This window comes from Hypomesus transpacificus, chromosome 6, assembly GCF_021917145.1.
Source record: "Hypomesus transpacificus isolate Combined female chromosome 6, fHypTra1, whole genome shotgun sequence".
In the NCBI taxonomy this organism is placed as follows: domain Eukaryota; kingdom Metazoa; phylum Chordata; class Actinopteri; order Osmeriformes; family Osmeridae; genus Hypomesus; species Hypomesus transpacificus.
Window position 1 is genome coordinate 7,615,057 of NC_061065.1, and position 23,024 is coordinate 7,638,080.

Genomic DNA, 23,024 nt, shown 5'->3' on the forward strand with positions numbered 1-23,024 from the left:
CCCCTCGACCCTGCCAGGGACAGGAAGCCTGCCAGGCCTGCTGGGAGGATGACACTGTCAGCGTTGTGTCCTGTCTGCCCGGGTCTGAAGGAGCACCACTCTCCTCTGTGGCTCTTTTGTTCTCGCGCCGCCCGCCCCGCCCGCCTGCCCCTTTCTTCCTCTTCCTCCACCCGAATCACCCGCCCTCTCCTCCTCCTCTCTGAAATGCTCCCTGCTCCCCGACTGCCTCGCAGCTTCCCCGACATGGTCGACGCTGTTGTCATGGTTGCAGAGGGTGGAGTGGAGCATGCTCAGAAGGGTCTTCTGTTCATCTTTTGTCTTTGCGAGCAGACATGGCAGGGCGTGTTGCGTACATCACCACGTCTGTCCCTTCTGCCTGAACGCACCACCTGTCCCAACTGTCCCCCTCATCCGTCTGTTTACCCCCTCTGTCAATCCATCCTCTCATCTCTCCCTCCATCCATTTCCCCCTCCATGGTTTCAGATGCTAGCGTGAGCTGGCGTGTGAGATCCTCTCACTGCTCTGATTAGAGCAGCTTTAATAGACTCTCCTGTGGTCGTCCTCTGGTTGTGTCGTGGTAAGCAGCTTGTGGAGCAGCCAGGGCCAGAGGACAGGGTTTGATAGCGTGTCACTATCAGAGGACAGGGTTTGATAGCGTGTCACTATCAGAGGACAGGGTTTTATAGCATGTCACTATCAGAGGACAGGGTTTGATAGTGTGTCACTATCAGAGGACAGGGTTTGATAGCATGTCACTATCAGAGGACAGGGTTTGATAGTGTGTCACTATCAGAGGACAGGGTTTGATAGTGTGTCACTATCAGAGGGACAGGGTTTGATAGCATGTCACTATCAGAGGACAGGGTTTGATAGTGTGTCATTATCAGAAGACAGGGTTTGATAGTGTGTCACTATCAGAGGACAGGGTTTGATAGTGTGTCATTATCAGAGGACAGGGTTTGATAGTGGTGTCATTATCAGAGGACAGGGTTTGATAGTGTGTCACTATCAGAGGACAGGGTTTGATAGTGTGTCATTATCAGAAGACAGGGTTTGATAGTGTGTCACTATCAGAGGACAGGGTTTGATAGTGTGTCATTATCAGAGGACAGGGTTTGATAGTGTGTCATTATCAGAGGACAGGGGTTTGATAGTGTGTCATTATCAGAGGACAGGGTTTGATAGTGTGTCATTATCTGAGACTGGAGAGAAGGTCCAGGAGTCACAGTAGGAAGGCTAGGACAGAAGTCACATGTCACTGCTTTTTAATGCAGCTTTGAACACTTGTTCTTATTTAGTTATGTAAGTCAAGACAAGTCAAGACAATTTTTGATCATTACATGATAGACAACCTTTTTCATCTTGAATCTAGTTTGTAAACAACAAACACCAGTAGTTAGTTTTGTTCACTCAAACAAAACTAACTACTTGTTTGTAGCACTCGACTGAAGGGCACTTTGAAGAGATGAAAGCGTTTTTTAAATAAGCTTTATTTTCAGGAGATCATTCCCCCGCCTTGTGTTAACGTTTCATAAAGGGGATCTTATGCAATCGTCAGTCCTTAACACCAGCTGAAACACTGTAGTTGGGTAGCACACACACAGTCTCTCAGAGATTAAGAGTGAATGAATGCAAATGAACTGACTGTGTTGTGTCTCAGTGTCTCCTTGTCTATAAACAGACACATTGGTCATTGTACCATCCCACTAGTTTGTGTGTATATATATGTGGGTGTTTGTGTGTGACAGTAGCCACAGAGATTTAGAATCGAGATTCATATCAGAAGGCTACCTTGGAACAATTACTGTAAAACAGAATCAATACAGAGGTTATTAGCACAGGGAGGGAGATGGGGAGGGATGGAGGGAGGGAGGGAGGGGAGGGAGGGAGGGAGGGAGGGAGGGAGGGAGGGAGGGAGGGAGGGAGGGGAGGGAGGGAGGGGGAGAAAGGTATAACAGCCAGAGTAGGAGAGAGGGAAGTGGGAGAGGCTGAACACATCGGGAGAGAGAGAGGGGGGGGGTTGACATGAGTGAGGCTGGAGGAGAGAGGGGGATGGTGAGAAAGACAAGAGTAAGCAGAAGAGAGGATGGAGGAAGGGAAGAGAAACTGGGAGGCAGGGATATGGAGGGAGACACGGGAGTTTGGTGGGTAGGCCCTCCAGTACTAAATACAGTTCTGAAGATGGTTGAGGGGTAAGGGCGGAACACTCCTTAGACAAGCCTTTGTGAGGGATTGTGGGATTTGTGCGCCTGCCTGGGTTCCATGGCGACGGAGGCTGTGCATCCCGGTCTGAAGCCAGGTTACCATGACGACCGGCCTCAGACAACGCCATGGGAGCGAACACACAGTGTGTCTCTCCCTCTCCCTATTCCTATGAACACCAGGAGAGAAAACCTAACCTTTTACGGCGCGTGTGTGTTGGTGTGTGGTGTGTGTGTGTGTGTGTGAGTCAGTGGGACACGGGTACTCTGTCAAGACACAGAGAGGGAGAAAAGATGCTCCTTTTTTCCTAGACCCAACACCCTCCCTCTTTAAACCTCTCCTCAGATATGAAGGTCATCTGATTCTATGTGAATAAACTGTCCCCCCTTCCCTCCCAAATCATCCACAGACAGATGTCCAGAACCCTGGTCTCCACAGCTCAGGCTTTGTCTTGACACACTGTTGGACCCCCACACCTAAATCCTACTGTACACTACAGTACATTATTACTTGGGGATTATGTCCTGTCGTGTCTGTCTGTATGATGAGCTCAAAGGGTCATATTTGTGGGCGGAGAAAACAGAACAATGTAGCTGTTCTCTTCTAGAAGGTGAAAGAGACTCAGCCAATGTTATATATCACAGAACACAATCTAGAATGTTGTAGTTATGAATGATGTCCTTTACAACATGGTAAGATGTGTCTTTGACATTTTCAATTCAATTTCCTTCATTTAAATGTAATTAAATTCATTTAGTTGACCCAAAAGAATAAGCGTTCAGATGGGGCACAATTTCCGAATGAGTAAAACATGTAGAATATTACCCCTTGCAGCCGTGACATATCAGAAACATGATGTAGTCGTTTTAAGGTAAATAATTGACGCTGTTAGCCAGTTTGGTCTGTTTAGCATCAGTGTTGTAGGCTGGGTGATGGACGGTGGGGTCAGAGAGGCAGGGGAGTCCAGGGGAACTCTCTGAGAAGGTTTACGTGCAGGCATTGTTGTGCCTCCCTAGTAGAGAGACCGCTTACATTAATGGCCTTGAAAGTAACATAGATCAAATGTAAACATTGCTGTGTAAAGTGTGTGGGTTCCTCGCCATGGTTACTGACTCCAGTTAAATCATCGTTAAATGGCATCATCGGGAGAGAGTGGGCCGCAGGGCAGGTCGTCTGGTATCTCTCTCTCTGTCTCTCTCTCTCTCTCTCTCTCTCTCCCAGAGAGAAAGCAGCTTTCTCTGGACAGCGTGCGATCACCCCTCCCTACTGTTCCTCCTGCCCCTGGGTTTCACCTCCACCAAATGGAGACCCATGCATTTTTAAACCCCCCCCTCAGGCACAACACCTTCTCTCTCTCACGCACTCTCTCCCTCTCTCTCTTTCTTTCCCCTTCTCTCTCTCCCCCCTCTCTTCCCCTCCCCCCTTTCTTTCTCTTTCTTTTTCCCTCGCCCCCCCCTCTCTTTTTCTTTCTCAGTATGGAGTCTGAGCGCCTTTGCTCTTGTGTTTGATTGGTCAACTCATGCTGAGCTTCCGGGGTTGACTGATCGATCCACACACACACTTATCGTACACACACACACACACTTACTGTACACACACCAATACCACCGTTGTTAGGTTCTCTAATGTGTTTTGAAGCCTAACTGCTGTTTCAGGTCGATGTAGACACAGCCCCAGGCTCTCTCTTTGTGAAACATTCCAGTGAACAAACACTCATTAAGAACAGATCAGCTCAGCAAGGCAGCAGAGCAGGAATGTCTGTCTGTCTCTGCGTACAGCGCCTGGCCTTTATAAGGTTGGTTCAAAGTCCTTCAGTTCATGCACTTTTTTCCTCTTTTGAACAATGTCGTTTTCAGTTCATCCATGACAGTGAAAAGAGTACAGTTCTGCTGAAGGAAGAGCTGCTTGTGTTCATCTGGCCCGGGCTGATCCCACACTGTGCTACTCTTTCAACAGCTCTCACTTCTAGGGATTTACCAGACTGTCTATTGACGAGAGGGTGGCCTAGCGTTTAAATCCCCACTACAACCGAATATCTCTGAGTTATAGTCCACTTTTCTCCCTCCTTTCTTGTCTTAAAATCAACCCACAGACCTGTAGGGGCTCCTCCATGCTGCCAGGTGTGTGGTGTCTTCCCTCAGGGGGATGTGTGAGGATGTTTGGACCGAGGCCAGAGCTGACGACACAGCAGAGAGAACGAGCTGACTGTGCAGATTAGCGCGTCTCTGAGGATTTCTATGATGCTACATGTTGGCACTGGCATGACAGTCTTACGAAGATGATGCTGTACGTACCTCCACATGCTGATGACAACATGACTCCTGGTCATTCTGGGTTCTGTTCTTTTAGCTGAGTTGAATCCCGCAGGAACCCATGGAGTTGACCACGCAACTATTCTGAACGTCAGTTTGTCCTCGTTCAAGAAATCTCAGTTGAAGAGTTCTCCAGCTCTCTTTCGCGCCACAGTAAACCGTGGATTGTCCACAGGTTCTGTTCCCCTTGAAACTCACTCATCCTCCATCTTTCTGCTTCTCAGTGTGTTGCATAGCTGGGGGAAACTCTTAAATGCTTTCTGTTATCATCTGCGGGGAAGCTGTAAATCAATTCGAAGAGGTTTACGATCCCAGGACTCGGCTTTCTACACTGCAGCTCCCGTTGCTGTCAACCTCCATTCACTGTGTTTCCCAGCCCGGGTAGTCTGAGAACAAGAGAAGACCTGGAGCAGAGACGACAGCCGTCGTAGACAAAGGCCAGGGAGATAAACATGTGGTCAAGGTCTGCCACCAAGCCAACAGGGCTGTCCCATCTCGCGGCACACAGTGGGGGCTGTAAAAGCTGGGTAATGAGCAGCGATTGTGACACTTTACTCCCATTCTCCATCCTGCCGACCTCCCCCCCCCCTCCCTCCTTGCTACAGTGGGAGCTTCAAGACAGGGGGCTGTAATTAAAGATCCGGCCCTCTGAAAGACCCTGGCTTTCATGGGTTTTTTATTTATATCACACTGCTCATTCATCTTTCCCTCCTCAGTGATATTTTTCTAGGCCAAAGCGAATATTCCACTCCAGTTGTCATGCCAACAAATTAGCGTGCTCTTGCGTGGTCTCCGCAGTCTGCAGCGGAGTCTGGGCATAAGTGTGTTTGAATGAACGTGTGTGTGTGTGTGTCTGTGTGGGTAGTATCGTGGTCTCCTGGCTCTTTCTGTTCCATCTTTTACACAGACACAACCAAACACAGTATAGACAGTATTCCTGAGACATACTAGATTTTATTATTATAAAAACATATATTCCCTGTAGATTTCTCTCTTACACACACAAGCACAAATGGTACACTCACACACATCCAAATTCACAACTTGAGACTTCAAACACCCTAGGAACACAAACACTACATTTCCAGACTTTACACAAATGCACTGGGCCAGACACAAACACACTCCTACAGCATTCTAGTCTGCAGGAAAACAGGACGTCTAGATTTGGCTCTAATCCAAACCATTTGTAAGGAAGCAAGCGTTGTAGGAACACTATCCTAATTTGAGTTATTTTAGGACATGTATAAAAAAATGCAAAAGTTTGTATGTCTTCTGTCGAAGGAGATCATATTTATATCTTTCCTCTTCCTCCCCCTCCCTTCACCAAACCTCAAATACGCAAGCAAGAAAGCTGCTTATATAACTGGCTTCCAAAAACAGCCTGACTCATAATTTTCACGGTGCAGTGCCATGTTTCAGTAGACTTTCAGAGTGATATTTTCATTGGCGTGCACACACACACACGCATCCTGTCAAACCCACAGATTTCAACAACAGGGCGATCTAACACACACAGACGTAACACACACATGCACATCTGTTTTCACAGATCCGTACACTTTATAAACCATATAGCTGAACTATTAGAAGACAATGTACTAAACTGATCTCAGACCAGGGTTTATACCCAACCTTGACCCACTACCACATTACAGAGAGAGCAAGGCTTGAGTCATTAAGGTTATTGCCCCTGTTGTCAGATGTGTCCATTAAGCTGTTTATCACATTGTCTATTAAAGCCGAGCTTACAAAGATCCTTAATCTCATCATAAATGTGGGCCACGGTTATAAATGTTTCAGCTATCAGCTGTTCTGCTTTCTGCTACTTTGATGTTTGATGCAGTGCACAGAGACACGTTGTCATTATGCAGCTCCTTTGGCTGGCGTCCGTAAGCAAACATCTCAGGCAAAAAAAACAATTCCTGTTCTTGTGTTCTGGATCACGGACAGAATTTTGTAGCAGAGCTAAAAGACATTTGTGGTGCTGGTTGTCCTGCCAGCGAGGGCTCTGTTTTTTTGGCGGTTCACTTTGAGCAGCTGGCTGGCGAACACAAAGACGTGTTTTGTCGGCCCCTCTCCCTGAGGCTTCCTCTGCTATCAAGGAGCAGACGAAGGCTGCAGCCAGAGCAGGCCTGGAACCGATGAGAATCATTTGATGCTGGCATATACGGAACAGAAATTACATGGGGGGTGCATTTCAGGGCAGGGCTGTGTTGTGTCTTACCAAGAAGTGCACCCCCTGCTAACTCTAATTAGGAAAGTGCCACATGCATGAAACTTACTCTGGTTACTCATACTAGTCCCCTCGATGTACTGTAGGAATCATTTGATGCTGGGATATACAGAACAGACATTACATGGGGGGTGCATATCAGGGCAGGCCTACTTTGTCTTGCCAAGAAGTGAAATTCTGATCCCAAAAATTCCCCCCCAAAAAAATTCAAGCTTCTGAAATTTGCACTGGACAAATTCAGGCTGCTCAAATTCGAATGGTGAAATTCAGATCTCAACAATTCCACACAAAACATTCAAGCTGAAAGAATATAAATAACTGTGGTTGCGCGCCACAAATAAATCAATGTTAAGGGAAACACTGCGGTTCCCTAATAGGAACCAGCCACACTTCACCGCGTCTGCATAGAAGCATGCTAACTAGCTAGCTAGCTAGAAGATAGAAGAAGCTAGCACGCGTGTTAGCTTCTAGTTAGAAGTAAGCTAGCTTCTGTGTCTGTACAGGGAAACAAGCTCATTCCCCGAGTGCTTCACCACCAGCTGTATAGAGCCCGGCATAAAGTACCTCTCTGGGCTGGGCTCTCCCCTGGGATGGTGTTGAGGCTGAGGGGAAGGAGAGGCTGTTGATGAGAAGTGCCGACTTCGGAGGAGAATCATCCGCTTTGCAAATGTGCGTCATCATGTTTCGTGTGTGCCTTTTCTGATTGAGTGTGACGGAGGAGAGATGAAGTTAGAAAGAGAAAGGTGGTCCCTGGAGTATTCACCCATGCAGCAAAACTCACACACACTCACGCACACTCACACACTCAAACACTCTCTCCCTGGTTCTGGTGGCAGAAATCAGTGGCAGCCATTACTCTGCTCTGCCATACATCGTACATCAGCATAGAGAACCTAATGAAAGAGGTGCGTTTGTGTCTGTGTGTGTGTGCGCGCCCTCGTCTGTGTATTTCTCTGTGTGTGTGTCTTGTGTTACCTTTGATTTATAGGCATTGCACTTAACAGTTTGTCACATATTGAATAACAGGGAGATTAATAACATGGTGACACTGAGATAACAGAGGGCCTTTTTGATGACTCACCAGAGCGTGCTATAACAGTGCTCTGTCAGTATCAATGTCCCTGTCAGTCTGTGTGTGTGTCTGGCCGCTGGAGGGACAGGCTCATCTCAGGTCTAAACCAGGCCATTACACAGAGTCAGCTCAGCTGGGTCTCTCTAGTGACCTGCTCACCATGGGATGGTTTACAACCCATTCACCTACAGTACATTCCTCCTTCTGCTCACGTAGAATGCTGCCCCCCCCCCCCCCACACACACACACACACTCAGACAAACATAACCCTGCATCTGCCATAGGCCACACACAGACACAACGCATGCTGGACTCAGGAAAGATAACTCTGCACGCTAATCCATCAAATTAGTTGAAGGCACTTTTATCTCCCAGTAAATGACCAGAACTCGCTGTATAATGGGGTCTGACGTCAGTTACATATCTGTTTGTTGAACCTTTACCCACCCAGGCTTCTCCCTGTTTTCAGATCACATCTCTCCCTGAAGACACACTGGGCCTAGTCCTGTGTGCTGCTCATGTTTTGCTTGACTCAGGTTCACTATCACGCACGCAAGCACACCGCACACATGCTAATGTATACACCTAAGCACATAGACAAGCACACCGCACACATGCTAATGTATACACCTAAGCACATAGACAAGCACACCGCACACATGCTAACGTATACACCTAAGCACATAGACAAGCACACCGCACACTAGCACAGGAGTGAATGTGTGTGAGACCACCAGGGTGTTTTTAAAGACGCAGGAACCGCAGCGGTTCCAGATCCCCTACAGCTGTTACTGACCTGATTCTCCTGGAGATGTCCACAGTGTCTGTATGTGTGTGTGTGTGTGTGTACTGTCCAAGCGCTCTTTGTATACATGCATGTGGATGTGTGTGTGTGCAGTCTGGACATGAAACAGTGCAGGACTGTCTTGGGGCTGTTGTCAGACCCACGGTGAGCTGTGCGTACTGAGAAGCAGAGACACTGTGGAGGGCACAAGCTAGGTAGAAACACAGAGCCTGCCTGAGCAAAAAAGTGTCTGAGATGCAGAACTAAACAGTTCTGCACCTGTATGGAAGTTGTGGATCTTCAGCTCTGATCCTGGATCTCCTGCAGCACTTCTGTGGCTGCAGGTGGCTTCAGCACCTTCACCGATTATCCTTGGTGATTGATTATCATCGGTGTTGGTGTTACTCTGGCTTCCGTACGAGGTGTGTGTGTGTGTGTGCCATGCAGGTGTGAGCACGTTGAGTAGCGTGTCTCTGTGTTGACAGACCATGGTTTTGCATCTGTGATCAGTAATGATAAGCAGGTATATTTAGCTCCCGGAGATGACAGTGAAGCAGAAATAGTTCCGGGAGATCAGTCGTGTGACAGTGTTGGTTAGTGTGAAGCTTTAAGGATGATTCTCCCATCCAGGCACCTGGAAGCGTGAAGATAGAAGCTGTCTACATGTGCCACTGCACTTTCATCTTGAGGCTGTCAGCTCCAAGCAGTATGTGTGTTTGGTTTCTCTGATGACCACACAGCATGGCCAGTATGGTCCGATGGGGTACTAGGTACAGAGGGCTGTACACTGGAGGGAGGAGGAAGGGAAGGAGAGATGTCAGAAGAACGACAGGAGTGAGCGATGGGATGGGAGTGGAGGGCAGAGAGAAACTGAAGAGTTAAAGATGGAGGGTTGCGAGAGAGGGGAAGATGGTTTAGAGACACAGAGAGAGAGAGAGAGAGAGAGAGAGAGAGAGAGAGAGAGAGAGAGAGAGAGAGAGAGAGAGAGAGAGAGAGAGTAAAGGATTACGTAGAAAGGGAGAGAGATAGAGGCATAAAACTGTTGAGTTAACGTTCCATTAACCCTGTGATGACCCCAGGTCCCTGAGGGAGACTCTTCCTGTGTCATCTGTGGAACTGTGAGGGAGAGAGAGGGAGAGGGAGAGAGAGAGAGAGAGAGAGAGGGAGAGGGAGAGAGAGAGAGAGAGAGAGAGAGGAGAGAGAGGAGGGGGGGGGGGGAGAAGGAGAGGGGGGAGACAGCGTAAAGGAGTGGCAAAAGCCCAAGTGGATGAAGAGACTCAAACGTCAGAGACTTACAGCAGAAGGAAAGCAGTTTTCCCGAGTCCTAAGCTGAGGAGCTAAGATGTGCAGGGGTAGGTGTGGAGCAGAAGGCTGGGACAGCTGATGGAGGACTCGTCTGAAGCAGAAGAGGGTATGGGTGCATCTGGGGGCGCACATCAACATTAGCTTCAGGAGGGATGAATAATCGATGTGCTTGCGCATGTTGTGTGTGTGTGAGTGGGTATGAGTGTTTGTGTGTGTGTGTGTGCTGTCAGAGGTAGTGATGCTGAGCCAGGGTGAAGAAGCAGACATGCTAGCCCACTACTGCTGCAGACAGGACCAACAGACCCACACTTAGCTCAACACAGTCATGTAGAAAGATCTAGAAATGAGAATTTTACGTTTCAGTTTTATGCCCATCTATCCCTATTTCCTATGGGCAGGACAAAAAGTGTTTGTGTGTGTGTGTGTCTGATCCACATTCACACTGTGTGTGTGTGTCCATCCTGTCAAGGTGAACTCAACATCTGACTTATTCATGTCCTGAAGAGCTGTTGTTAATTTTTCAAAGAGTGTGGCACATAACTGTCAGTGAGTTTGTTAGATGCCTCTCTTTCGCTCTCCTCTCGCTCCTTATCTACCTGTCCCTCTCCTCTACCTCTCCTCTCCATCTCTACCTCTCTCACTGTCTTCCTCTCCCGCCCTTCCATCTAGTTCAAGTTCTCTCGAAAGGTTCTCATTTATTCATACTTGTGGGGTTCTCCGACATTTCCCTCCTATTGCCAAGAACTCCCGTTAAAAATTAACTCAGACGACAAGTTAGAGAAAATAAATTAAACAGCTCAGTGCTCTGCTGCTCCACCAAATCTAAAGCCTGTTAAGATCTAATGCAACGTGTATAGCACCACTCTCAGCCCCAAATTATTAAAGGCTATTTATATCTGAGGTTCTGTCAGACATGTGGCAGTGTTTAAGCATAGCTACTGTGAGTGTGTGTGTGTGTTAGGGTGTACTGTTTATTTGATTCTTCAGATGCTATTGTTATTACTTTGACTAGTCTGTAGATGAGTGTTGTCTGGCTGGTCTCTGGAAACCGCTCTGATATGAATGATATTTACAGCTGCAGAAGTTAAGATATTATCTTTATCGTCCCAAAAGGTGGAAAATAGTCGTGCCTCTAAATTGCCTTCATGCCCTAACCCTAATCCTAACCCTAATCCTAACCCTAACCCTAACCCTTCATCATGTATTTTCATGTGTGAGCAGAGACTGGCTGGACCTCCAGACCCCTCCCCCGCTCTCTCTCTTCTCTGCATCTCAAGCAGCCATCTTTCTCTCTTATCTCGGTGTTTCTACCTAGCTATGCTTTTATCCCCCTGTCATCTAGTATCATCCTTTCTACTCTCTCTCTGTCTCTGTCTGTCTCTCTCTCTCTCTCTCTCGTCTCTCTCTCTCTGTCTCTCTCTGTCTCTCTCTCTCTGTCTCTCTCTCTCTCTCTCTCTCTCTGTCTCTGTCTCTGTCTCTCTCTCTCTCTGTCTCTCTCTGTCTCTCTCTCTTTGTCTCTCTCTCTCTCTCTCTGTCTCTCTCTCTCTCTCTCTCTCTCTGTCTCTCTCTCTGTCTCTGTCTCTCTCTCTGTCTCTCTCTCTGTCTCTCTCTCTGTCTCTGTCTCTCTCTCTCTCTCTCTCTCTCTCTCTCTCTCTCTCTCTTCTCTCTCTCTCTCTCTCTCTCTCTCTCTCTCTCTCTGTCTCTCTCTCTGCTCTCTCTCTCTCTCTCTCTCTCTCTCTTCTCTCGTCTCTCTCTCTCTCTGTCTCTGTCTCTGTCTCTCAGCCTCAGGGGCTGCTCCTCTAATTAGAGCTGCTTGGCGATAAGGACAGGACACAGATGGGCCACTTCTTGTTATTGTCATTTCTGAGCCCAACTATTTCACCCTCTGCTCTTCCTCTCCCCTTTCTCCTTCTGTCCCTCTTCCTCTCCTCCTTCCACCAGGACTTTTGGTTGACTCTGCATTTGTGACCTCACCTTCAAAATGTCACACAACCATTTTTTTACTTGGAATAAACATTGTCCCCATTAGTGTGTGTGTGTGTGTGTGTGTGTGGTAGGGTGAAGGTCACTGGAGGGAGTTTAGTGGCTGTAATAAATGCAGGTGGAAGCAGGCTCAATGCTGAGGGTCACACACACACACACATTCACACACACACTCACACACACACACTCTGCTCAATCCACATTCATTTAGTACATCAGCAGATGCTGGCGCTGTGCTTGGTTAGGTTTGGATTAGGCTGTTAATGTGACAGTGGCTTGTAACCCTGGGTTCAACTCTTGCGGGGGTATTTAGGTCTTTTACATCTTAGGAGAGCCCTTCAGATGTCCAATCAATCACATGATCTGGAAATGGCAACATCTGGTGTTGTTTATGTTCCAACAGTCCTGTCTATACGCCTCCATGCCAAACACTTAACTAATCAACCTTCCCCCCTCCCTCTCTCTCTGTCTCTCTCCTCTCCTCTCTCCCCACTCTCGGATTCTCTCTCTCCTCCCCCCGTCCCTCTTTCTCTCCCTCCCCCTCCCTTCCCCCTTCTCTCCCTCCCCCCTCCCCCCTCTCTCTCTCCCCTCCCCCCCTCCCCCCTCTCTCTCCCTCCTCTCTCCCCGCTCTCGCATTCTCTCTCTCCTCCCCCGTCCCTCCTTCTCTCCCTCCCCCTCCCTTCCCCCTTCTCTCCCTCCCTCCCCCCCTCTCTCTCCCCCTCCCCCCTCCCCCCTCTCTCTCCCCTCCCCCCTCCCCCCCCTCTCTCCCCTCCCCCCTCCCCCCTCCTCCCACAGTGAGCAGAGTGTCTGCCAGGCTCGAGCCTCTGTCATGGTGTATGATGACACCAGTAAGAAGTGGGTTCCCATCAAGCCAGGCCAGCAAGGCTTCAGCAGAATCAACATCTACCACAACACTGCCAACAACACCTTCCGGGTCGTGGGGGTCAAGCTGCAGGATCAGCAGGTAGGGGTCAGAGGTCACCGCCAGCGCTGTCAGCCTATCACAGCAGGACATGGCTCCTGGAGGAGGAAGAAGGGAGTCAACATTACAAGGGATAGAGGCTGAAAGTCCTGACTTTTGAGTATTTTGCCTCTCTCCCTCACTCTGTTCCTCTGGCTGTCCTTTTGTCCATCTCTCTCTACCTTTCCCTCCCCCTCCCTCCCTCCCTCCCTCCCTCCCTCCCTCCCTCTGTCCCTGCCCCAGGTGGTCATCAACTACTCCATAGTGAAGGGTCTGAAGTATAACCAGGCCACGCCCACCTTCCACCAGTGGCGTGACGCGCGCCAGGTCTACGGCCTCAACTTCGCCAGCAAGGAGGAGGCTACCACCTTCTCTAACGCCATGCTCTTTGCCCTCAACGTGCTCAGCACCCAGGACGGAGGTGTGTGCACGTGTGGTGTGCGTGTGTGTGTGTGTGTGTGTCAGGGGTGAGAGGAGCATGTGTGTGTGTGTGTGTGTGTGTGTGTTGACAAACTATCAGTGACGATATTGACGTAAACTGTTTTCTGTAGAGTAAAACAGTAAAGGTTTTACCAGCTTCCATCCATTCCACACACCTTCATTCTGACCATCAAACTGTCCCCAAATGAGAAGGCTGTTTCTGCAGCTGCACTTCCCCCTGGAGGGATGGCAGCAGTCCAGAATAAGACCTTCCTGCTGGTAAGATGCTCATGAGACGAAGTGTGTGTGGAGGCTAGCAGACGGAGCAGGGTATCTCAGAGCAGAGAGAGGAGATTACAACCACTAAACACCACTAATGAAGCTGTGTGGCTCACACACACACCCACACACTGCATAGACACACACCCACACAAACTGCATACACACACATACACACATACACATGCTCACACAAACACACCGAACTCCTTGAGTGAAACCCAGTGCTCCTCATGGCTCTCTTGCTGACCCCACTCGGCCTGCAGACCCCCTGGGTGGGGCTCCTCTCCTGGGTGCTGAGGGGGTCCTAGTCCTGCCGCCTCCCCCCCCCCCCCCCCAGCTGGGAGCCCTGAAGGCAGAGTAGGGGGCAGATTGTAGCGTGTCTAACCCGGACAAACAGGTCAGAGCAAAGCCCCAGTTGATACACAGTAAATCCAGTCATTCCAGTGATGGGGTAGCGGGCTCCTCTTGCCAAGCTTGGAACCAGGGCAGGAAAAGAGCATTTGTCTTTGAGGGGTTTTAGTCTGTCAGAGTGCAGGGTTTGGTTGGGGGCCGGTTGTCGGTTGTCATCCAGATCTCTTGTCTCTCCTGTGGGTTTCTCTCTGACATGTTGCCCCTTCACCCACTGGGACTTCCAGCCCAGGTTCAGGCCTCTTTCGTCTCAGCACACAGGACTTTCTCTCCAGCTGCATCCACTTATATCATGTGCCACTCTGCTGTTGTTTAGACTCTGGTGTCGAAGGGCCCTTGGGGGAGTAGTGGTGTCACACCTTCTTGGACACAGCGCCACCTGCTGGAAACCCCTGCTGCTGTAGCCTAGACGCAGCTAGACATTGTTAGTGTACGGTGTTGGTGGTGAAGGACATAGCCCGGTCTGATGTCTAGCCAATCACATGATCTGGAAATAGATTGGCATTGTTTATGTTTACGTCTTTCCCGTTGGCGTCCACACCAAACACGAGCTAGCCTACCGTGCCACGAAAGATGGCGGCACTGTTCATGGAGCTCTCCTACAACAAACCGCTGGACATCAGGTCAGACTGTATCAGGGGTGGTGCCCGAAGAAGGACTGTGTGATTGGCCCCAGCGGATGATGGATGATGTCGTCAGGGAAAAAGGGGAAAGACACATCCTCTTCTGCTGTGGAGGCGAAAAGCCTGTCTTTGTTTTACATTGAGTCATTTAGCAGATGCTCTTATCCAGAGCGACTTACAGTAAGTACAGGGACATTCTCCCCGAGGCAAGTAGGGTGAAGTGCCTTGCCCAAGGACACAACGTCATTTTGCATGGCCAGGAATCGAACCAACAACCTTCTGATTAATAGCCCGACTCCCTAACCGCTCAGCAATCTGACCCATTTTAGCTTCCCTGCAACCTTAGTTTCACCTCTACACACCCACTAAATCACACACATACACCCCCCCCACACACACACACACACACACACACACAGACAGAGATCATGAGAGGAGGGTTTTACTCCTGCACTGCATTCTGGGAGCTGTGGAAGAAATGGGATTTCCTATGTCACAATCATCGATGATTGGTCATTTTTAATAATGACCTTATCATTTGCTCATATATTCAGTCTTGATGGCAGACACAGTTCTATAATAACAAACACCTACTGGTTTGATCTTTCTTATCTGTATTTACTGTAAACACCGTCCTCTGACCTTCCTGCCTCTGAAAGACTTTCTAGTACCACTGGGTCTGAACAGGCCATGTTTATGTCGAGTGTTGAGGTGTTTGCTAAACTCTCTCTCCTATCTGACGATTACTAATTCTTATAAAAGCCAGAACTCAACTGAACTCAGTCACTCCGTTAATGATGAGACTGACAAAACACTTCCTTCATCAGTGCCTAATTAAAAGGAGTCATGGAGAAGTGTTCCACAGGGTCCCTGTTAGAGAGCAGCTCTTCATCAGCTTGATAACTCCAGCAGAGAACACAGAGGCTCATCTGATAGCAGAGCAGCATCACAGCTACCTGCCTCAGCCCTAGACTCTACTCCCCCGGCCTCTGCTGCCCCAGCCTCTACTGCCCTGGTAGTCTACCCTTCTCCTATCCTCATTAAGGCTCGAACCACCAAGGTAACTTGTATCCCCCCCCACCACCAGCCAATCCCCTGGTGGTCTGGAGGAACAGGCCTCTGGAATAGGACTGTCTTCGTGAATGATTAAGCAGGCACTCGCTTCAGGGCTGCTGCACGAGGTGTGAGTTACCTGGGGGGGAGGGTGGGGTGACATCTAAGCTGGGGGAGGAAGGGAGGGAGGGAGGGGAGGGTGCTCTGACAGGTGAGGTAGGAGGGGTGAGGAGGAGGAGAGAGAGGACATGGAGGAGGAGGAACATGAGGAGGAGGATGAAGGGCAGGAGGCTGAAGGCTAGCTATGGTCAGCAGAGAGTGGATCTGTCAGTGCTTCTGTTTCTGCCACGGTCGGTTCTTCTTCATCAACATGTCCTGTAGGTACCACCACCCTGCCTGGGCCAACCAGTCTGCTGAGACTGAGATGGCTCTGTGTGTGTGTGTGTGTGTGTGTGTGTGTGTGTGTGTGTGTGTGAGTGTGTGAGGGAGTGTTCAGCGCTGCTGGACGTGTTCTGGGTGTGTTATTGTCCGAAGGCGAGCTGGTGTTGGCAGGGCCCTGGGTGTTCTTGGTGTTTGTGCAAACTGTGTTGTCTGAGGAAGTTGGATGGATGACTTGTTTGGTTGATTCGGTTGGATTTGTTTCTTATGCCTTTCGTAAAGAGTTGAGATATATACATTTGTAGCAGGGTGTAGTTGATAGTGGCCATTTTGCTTTTTGTGGTAGGTTGCTATTGATATTGTATGAAGTCATCGCTAAGCTTAAGGTGCATGTTATGTGTGACAGCCTCAAAGTTGGCCCTATCTTTCCTACCCTGATGTTTGAAACCATACTTACTACACCACAGTGGGAACCACCAATGTAATGTAGCTCTGTGTTTGTAACTGTACTTTCCTGTAACTGTCTATAGGTCATACCTCACACATGAGAAGTGTGTGTGAGAGACTGAACAGGAGAGATAATTTGTCGGACTGGAGTGCGTGCGTGCGTGTATGTGTGTGTGTGTGTGTGCGTCTTTATCAATAAGGGATGAGGTGATAGTGTGTGGGATCGTGAGTCAGCTTCTTGTGGTTGTGGTTTTATTTTAGAAGGTTGTAACTCAACCAATCGCAGCTGTTCACATTCTCCAGAACAAGTAGTTTGTTGCCATGTTGTCGCCTCAAAAGATTCTAATCAACAGAGAATATCATAAGAGAGAGTGCCTGTGACCTATGAACTCTGCTGAGGAAGAAGTGAGTAAGAGACTCACAAGAAAGAGCCAGCTTTCCTGTGAAGCTGTCCTCAGTATTCCTGAACTGAACTCCTCTGGCATTTCCAGAGAACCAGCAGGCACAGGCCTGCCATATTATTAGCTCGCAGTCAAATTCTGAGGGTTGTGATTGACACCAGAAATTAAATCTCTGTGTTCACATCGTCTCTGTTCACGTGTATCCTAAAGCAGTATTGGGTACTGAAGGCCATGGCTGGTTTCCTGTGGCTCTGAGGAGCTACTGAGAGCTGCTCCCGTTCCGTCATTAAGCTGCTGTTCTGTCTGTGACCCCTGACCCTCCAGGAGATGTTAGGGAAGTAGCTGTCACTCTCTCTGTCTCTCTCCCCCCCCTTACTCTCTCTCTCGCTCTCTCTCTCTCTCTCTCTCTCTCTGTAATCACAAACCCCTGGTATTTCCTCTGTCTCACTTTAAGACCTGTCCATCACCCACGGCAACCGTGAACCTTGCTCTCAAGCCTCTGAGAAAGGCTAGCATAGCGGTGGCTTCAGGAGAAACTCCAGAAAGTTCTTATGATAAGCCTGGCCGCACACTACAGATAGACTTGAGATATGCACGTATCAAGTTCTCAAGTCCCCGAGCCCATATTCAGGAGCAAAGGTTGTGTTACTGTGTGTGTGCGTGTGTCTGTGTGTGTGTGTGTGTGAGAGAGAGAGAGATGGGGGAGGACATGGGCTCCACACCTCTCGCCTGTCAGGTGAGCTGGATATCTGATGACACTGAACAGTGTGTGTGTGTGTGTGTGTGTGTGTGTGTGTGTGTGTGAGTACGTTTGTGTGTTTGCGTGTGCTTTGATGTGCATGTATGTGCTTACGGTCTTCAGTGACGCAAATTGTGATCAACACTATTCCTCTTCCTCTCTCGTCTCCCATAGGCCCAGCAGTCCAGCGCCAAGTCCAAAATGGCCCAACCACAGACGAGATGGAGGTTCAGAGAGCCAGGTAAAACTACACACAGAATGCCCACAGAACGCCCACAGAACACCCACAGAACGCCCACAGAACGCCCACAAAACACCCACAGAACACCCACAGAGCACTCGCTGATCAGCCATCACACCAGCAGCATGGAGCCGCAGCACCACACAGCAGATGAAAACAGATACCTCAACCTTCTTCAAACATTCCCAGACCTTTTCCTAAACAGGCTCTACTGTGAGGATTAGCAGAGTGATTTTGGTGTACCCAGCAGAGCACAGAGCTGTAAACAGCATCAGTAGACCACGTAACCCCCCCCCCCCCCCCCCCAGCCAGCCAGCTGTCCTCATCAACCTTTTCTTTTTGTTCTCTCTCTCTCTCTCTCTCTCTCTCTGCTCCCTTAGTTTTCTCTCTGTCTCCTCACTGGATTAACTGATGGGGGACAGAGAGGGGAGACGGAGAGAGAAATAGAGGGAGGGAGGGAAAGAGAGAGCAGGGGAGGGGGAGAGACTACAGAAAGAGATAGAGAGAGAAAGAGAGGCAGACATAGACAGAGAGATAGAGACAGGAGAGTAATAGAACTTAAGACGGTAGACAGCAGGGAGAGACTATAGTAATAATACAGGAATGAAGGAAGCAGTTATTTCTGCTAAATCATGTTGGCTATTGTAGATAGTATATGGTAGCAGCAGATTTGTGCTGGAGATTACGTTGGAGACTTTGTGACGGCCTTTCAGAGTGGTTCCTCTTGAGCGAGAGACTGTAGCTAAAGCTAACCTTAACACCAGATGATGACTGCATGTGATATAAGGTACCATATGGTTTCCGAATTTGTTTGTCACGTTGTTACAGTCATAGCTCCAAATGAAAAACACACATATTTGATGGGATCGTGGACTATGGAACGCTTGTGGGTAGAGAGCCTCCCAGTGGTCGTGTGTGGTCCAGCAGTGTTGCCATGCAGCTTTCAGTGTTGCTGTGTTGTTGCTATCAGGCTCCAGGGAGCTGGCTCAGCATATCTGCTATCCAACACACAGCTGGAAAATTCCACTTCCTCTCTGCTGCCTGATGTTCACTGCCCAGAGCTCTGACATGTGCTTCTCATATCAGACACACGAGGGGACAGGGGGAGAGGGAATGTGTGGGGTGGGGTGGGGGGAGAGGGAATGTGGGAGGGAGGGGGTGGGGGGAGAGGAGCACAAAAAAAAAGGAAATGGGAAATGGAGGATCATCAATGTCATGATCATGTAAGACCTCGTGCTGCAACTACCTGTCTGACTCACTGATGGTCCAGCTGACTAACTGGCTGACTGCCTGCCTGGACTGTTTGTGGTGTCTGCAGGCAGATGATGGAACAGCAGCAGCAGATGCAGGCACACCTGGAGAGAGAGCGACGATCATCTAACTCAGGTGAACAAACCCTGCGCCTCGAACGTCTACCAGCGTCATCACGGCCGCACGGCCCACCCTGCTCTACGCACGACACACAGGAGTCGTGTTCTCATCAGGCTGTCCCCTCCTCTCCCCAGGGTCTCCTTTCCCAGGCCACCCCGCGGTGCTCTCTGTGGCTCCCCCGGCCCCGATGCCTCCCCCCATGTCCATGGGAGGCGGCCCCCCTCCCCCTCCACCTCCCCCGGGCCCCCCTCCCCCCACGGCAGGGGCTCCTCCTCCCCCGCTGCCTCCGCCGCTCCCCATGGGAGGAGGGATGGACGAACCCCCCGCCCAAACGGGACTCGCCGCCATGATCGCCGGTGCCAAACTGCGCCGCGTGCAAAGAGTGAGACACATGTCCTCTCTGTCTCTGTTACTGCCTCTGTCTCTGTTACTGCCTCTGTCTCTGCTATTGCCTCTATCTCTGTTACTGCCTCTGTCTCTGCTACTGCCTCTGTCTCTGTTACTGCCTCTGTCTCTGTTACTGCCTCTGTCTCTGTTGCTGCCTTTGTGTCTGTCTCTGTTACTGCCTCTGTCTCTCTTACTGCCTCTGTCTCTGTTACTGCCTCTTTTTCTGCTTCTGCCTCTTTGTTTTCTACTGCCTCTGTCTCTGCTACTGCCTGTTACTGTCTCTATCCCTATTATGTTTCTACCTCTATTACTGCCTCCTTTGTACACCTGAGTCGAATAAGATACGTCTGTCACAACCTGGTTCACCACAACATGTTATATCCCTCTCTCCTCTCCTCTCTCCTCTCTCCTCCTTTCTCCTCTCCTCTCTTCTCTCTCCTCTCTCCTCCTTTCTCCTCTCCTCTCTTCTCCTCTCTCCTCTCCTCTCCTCTCCTCTCTCCTCCTTTCTCCTCTCCTATCCTCTCTTCTCCTCTCTCCTCACCTCTCTCTTCTCCTCTCCTCTCCCCCGACAGTCTGAAGACAACTCATCAGGGTCATGCGCCAAAAATGATGCCAACCGAACAAGTGGAGGGAGTGGAGGGCTGATGGAGGAGATGAACGCCCTGCTGGCACGAAGGTCAGAGCATAGAGTTAGAATGACCACAACAGACAAGAGCATTCTGGGCAAGCAGTGTATAGCATCCAGGATGGATGGTAAACATGACGGGTCATGTGGATGTTGTTGTTGTTGTTGACTTGAGGCTTCTTCTTGCCCCCAGAAGGAAAGCAGCCTCAGAAAAGCCCGAGGACAGCCTAAATGTAAGAGCACATAGCTGACAGTCACTGTAGCTGGATGGACTGTAGACAATAGAATTAGATGTTAAAAGCTACTCTTACATATTATGATGATTGGAATCATTTACTTTGTTCATATTGCTTAGGTCTCCTTTTTATGTCTTAATTCATGGTTTACACTATATTGTCCTGTCATACTATGAGTCACCCCCAGGAAGAGTGCAATTTAATTGTGTTGTATGTGCAATGACAATAAAAGGCATGCATTCATTCATTTGGATGAGGATGAAGATGATGATGATTGTGCTGATGATGTTTTGTTCCCCGTCTACCATACACAGGATGACCCCAACTCCCCTTCACCCATCACCAGGGGTGGACAGAACGCCACAGGTAAACAGTCCATCCATTCATAAACAACATAGTTCAGTACGAGATGTGGCAGTGTATCAGGTGACACTGCATTAGAGGGGAAACTGACCAATGGCTGTCGTCTTCCCTTCCCCGCCCCGCCCCCACGTAGATGGAGTGAAGAAGCCATGGGACCGGGCCAACTCTGCGGAGAGATCATCGCTGGTATCAAGGTGACAACCTGACAGAGCAGCCAGTTGCACATTTACATTTAGTCATTTAGCAGCACGCTCTTATCCAGAGCGACTTACAGTAAGTACAGGGACATTCCCCCCGAGGCGAGTAGGGTGAAGTGCCTTACGTAGGAACACAACGTAATTTGGCATGGCTGGGAATCGAACCGGCAAACTTCTGATTGGTAGCCCGATTCCTTAACCGCTCAGCCATCTGAACCAGCATCACACAATCAGTCAGAACCACATTGTTTAGGACCCTGTCGCCGCACATGATGGAAACTAAAGGCAAATAAGCAAAGCGAAGAGGGTAAAAGCTTGTGTTTAACGATCCTGTCTTTGCAGGGTACGGCCAGTGGGAAGCAACAGTGATACAGACGCCTTAGACTTTGACAGAATGAAACAGGTAAGGCTCACGGCCACAGTAACAGTGTACTACGGCTGATAACAACCAAAAGCACAGTTGTGATTATAACGGTGCTCTCGTCTCAGGAAATCTTGGAAGAAGTTGTACGCGAATTGCACAAGGTGAAGGATGAGATCATTGATGGTATGTCCCACATACGTCTAAGAATGTTATTTCTTTCTGTGTTACATTCACAGTTCTGTCTAGTGACCTTTAGCATGGTGTTAGAGTATGGCTGGTAATGCTGGTAAGATAGCCAATGTTGTACATCTGTTGTCCACTAGGTGGCACTAACCGTTCTAATACAGAGAAAGGGAACCCTGGAAAATGTTTTGGTTACAAGTTTATATGACTGAGGGTAGATACTTTACTTAAACTTTCATCTCCAAGCCATCGTTTAAAAAAGTTGAATATTGTTGATTATATATGAAAATAATAACAACTAGCAAGTAATAGCAAGTTAGATTAAAGTTATGGTTTATGCCCTGACCAGTAACACTTCTATCCCATGTCTGGTCTCTTTCAGCCATTAGACATGAACTCAGTAGAATCAGCACTACATAGTCTTTCTGACCCCTCGTGTGACCCAACTGTCGGAACCATGGTCTCCATAGCAACCGCTGTGGTTCGGAAGAGGAAGAAAAAGGCCCAAACTATAAACATCTATTTATTCTACTTTGCTGTGATACTGAAGCAACATGGTAACGTTGCTGTGATACGACAGAGGCGTCTCTTAAACCTTCCTCTTAGAGGAAGAGTTGGACGGAGGACACTTTCGCACTGATTTCTCTGTTGTCATTCTTTCTCTCTCTTTATCTCTGTCCATGGTTTGCCCAGTTTTTCAATCTTGAAGAAAATGGAAGAAATTCAAATAATATGGCTTTTTTTCAAGTTTGATTTGGTTTTTCCACTTTGGTCTGTGTTATAAATTATTGTCATTATTATTGCTATCATTTTTATTATTGTAGATGTTGAAGTGTGAATATAAGTAGTAGTAGTTTTAGTGATGACAATAGTAATGATAATTTAATAATAATGATGATATTAATGATAATGATAATAATAATCATTGCACATCACTTTATGTCAGCCTTTTGTATTTTATATTGGAATTATTATTTAATTTTTTGTTTGTTTCTTTCTTTAAGATACCATTTTAAGCTCATGCATTTATTTCTCGTTATCTGACCTCAAAATGTTTTAAAGAGTTTTGTATCCTTTTCGCCAACACAGTAGTTTGTGTAATCACTGACAAAGATTTTTAAAGACAGGCCTTTTCCTGAGGGTGGAAAATTATTGCTCTTTGGATATTGCAATCTTATGAACAAAAACATTAATACACCAGAGTATTTGTGATGTTGTTAATAAAATGTTTATTGGCTGCAAGGATATGGTGAAGTATTGTTCCTTTTATTATTTCCTTTTACGACCAAGTGCTTCCTGGTTTGGAAAAAAAGTTACACACTAAGTTAAAAATGAATTTAAATAAAACTGTGAACAATGTCTTGGATAAATGAAGCGGTTTCTTTGATTGAGCATGTCGTTAGTAAATGTATGTGATTTGAATTTGTCTGCTGAAAATCTCTTGTTGAGC

The 23,024-nt window shown here is 48.4% G+C and overlaps 1 protein-coding gene across 1 annotated transcript in view; it reads left to right on the plus strand.

The window, feature by feature from the left end:
• evlb (Enah/Vasp-like b) overlaps positions 1–22,885 on the plus strand; it is a 23,963-nt gene extending 1,078 nt beyond the window's left edge. The window contains exons 2-13 of the mRNA XM_047021800.1: positions 12,691–12,859; positions 13,100–13,277; positions 17,782–17,848; positions 19,167–19,234; positions 19,354–19,601; positions 20,179–20,282; positions 20,425–20,464; positions 20,782–20,833; positions 20,964–21,024; positions 21,370–21,430; positions 21,517–21,574; positions 21,957–22,885. Coding sequence (XP_046877756.1) covers positions 12,691–12,859; positions 13,100–13,277; positions 17,782–17,848; positions 19,167–19,234; positions 19,354–19,601; positions 20,179–20,282; positions 20,425–20,464; positions 20,782–20,833; positions 20,964–21,024; positions 21,370–21,430; positions 21,517–21,574; positions 21,957–21,994 — 1,144 coding nt within the window. The 3' untranslated portion in view covers positions 21,995–22,885. The remainder of the gene's footprint in view (positions 1–12,690; positions 12,860–13,099; positions 13,278–17,781; positions 17,849–19,166; positions 19,235–19,353; positions 19,602–20,178; positions 20,283–20,424; positions 20,465–20,781; positions 20,834–20,963; positions 21,025–21,369; positions 21,431–21,516; positions 21,575–21,956) is intronic.
• The last annotated feature ends 139 nt before the right edge of the window (positions 22,886–23,024 follow it).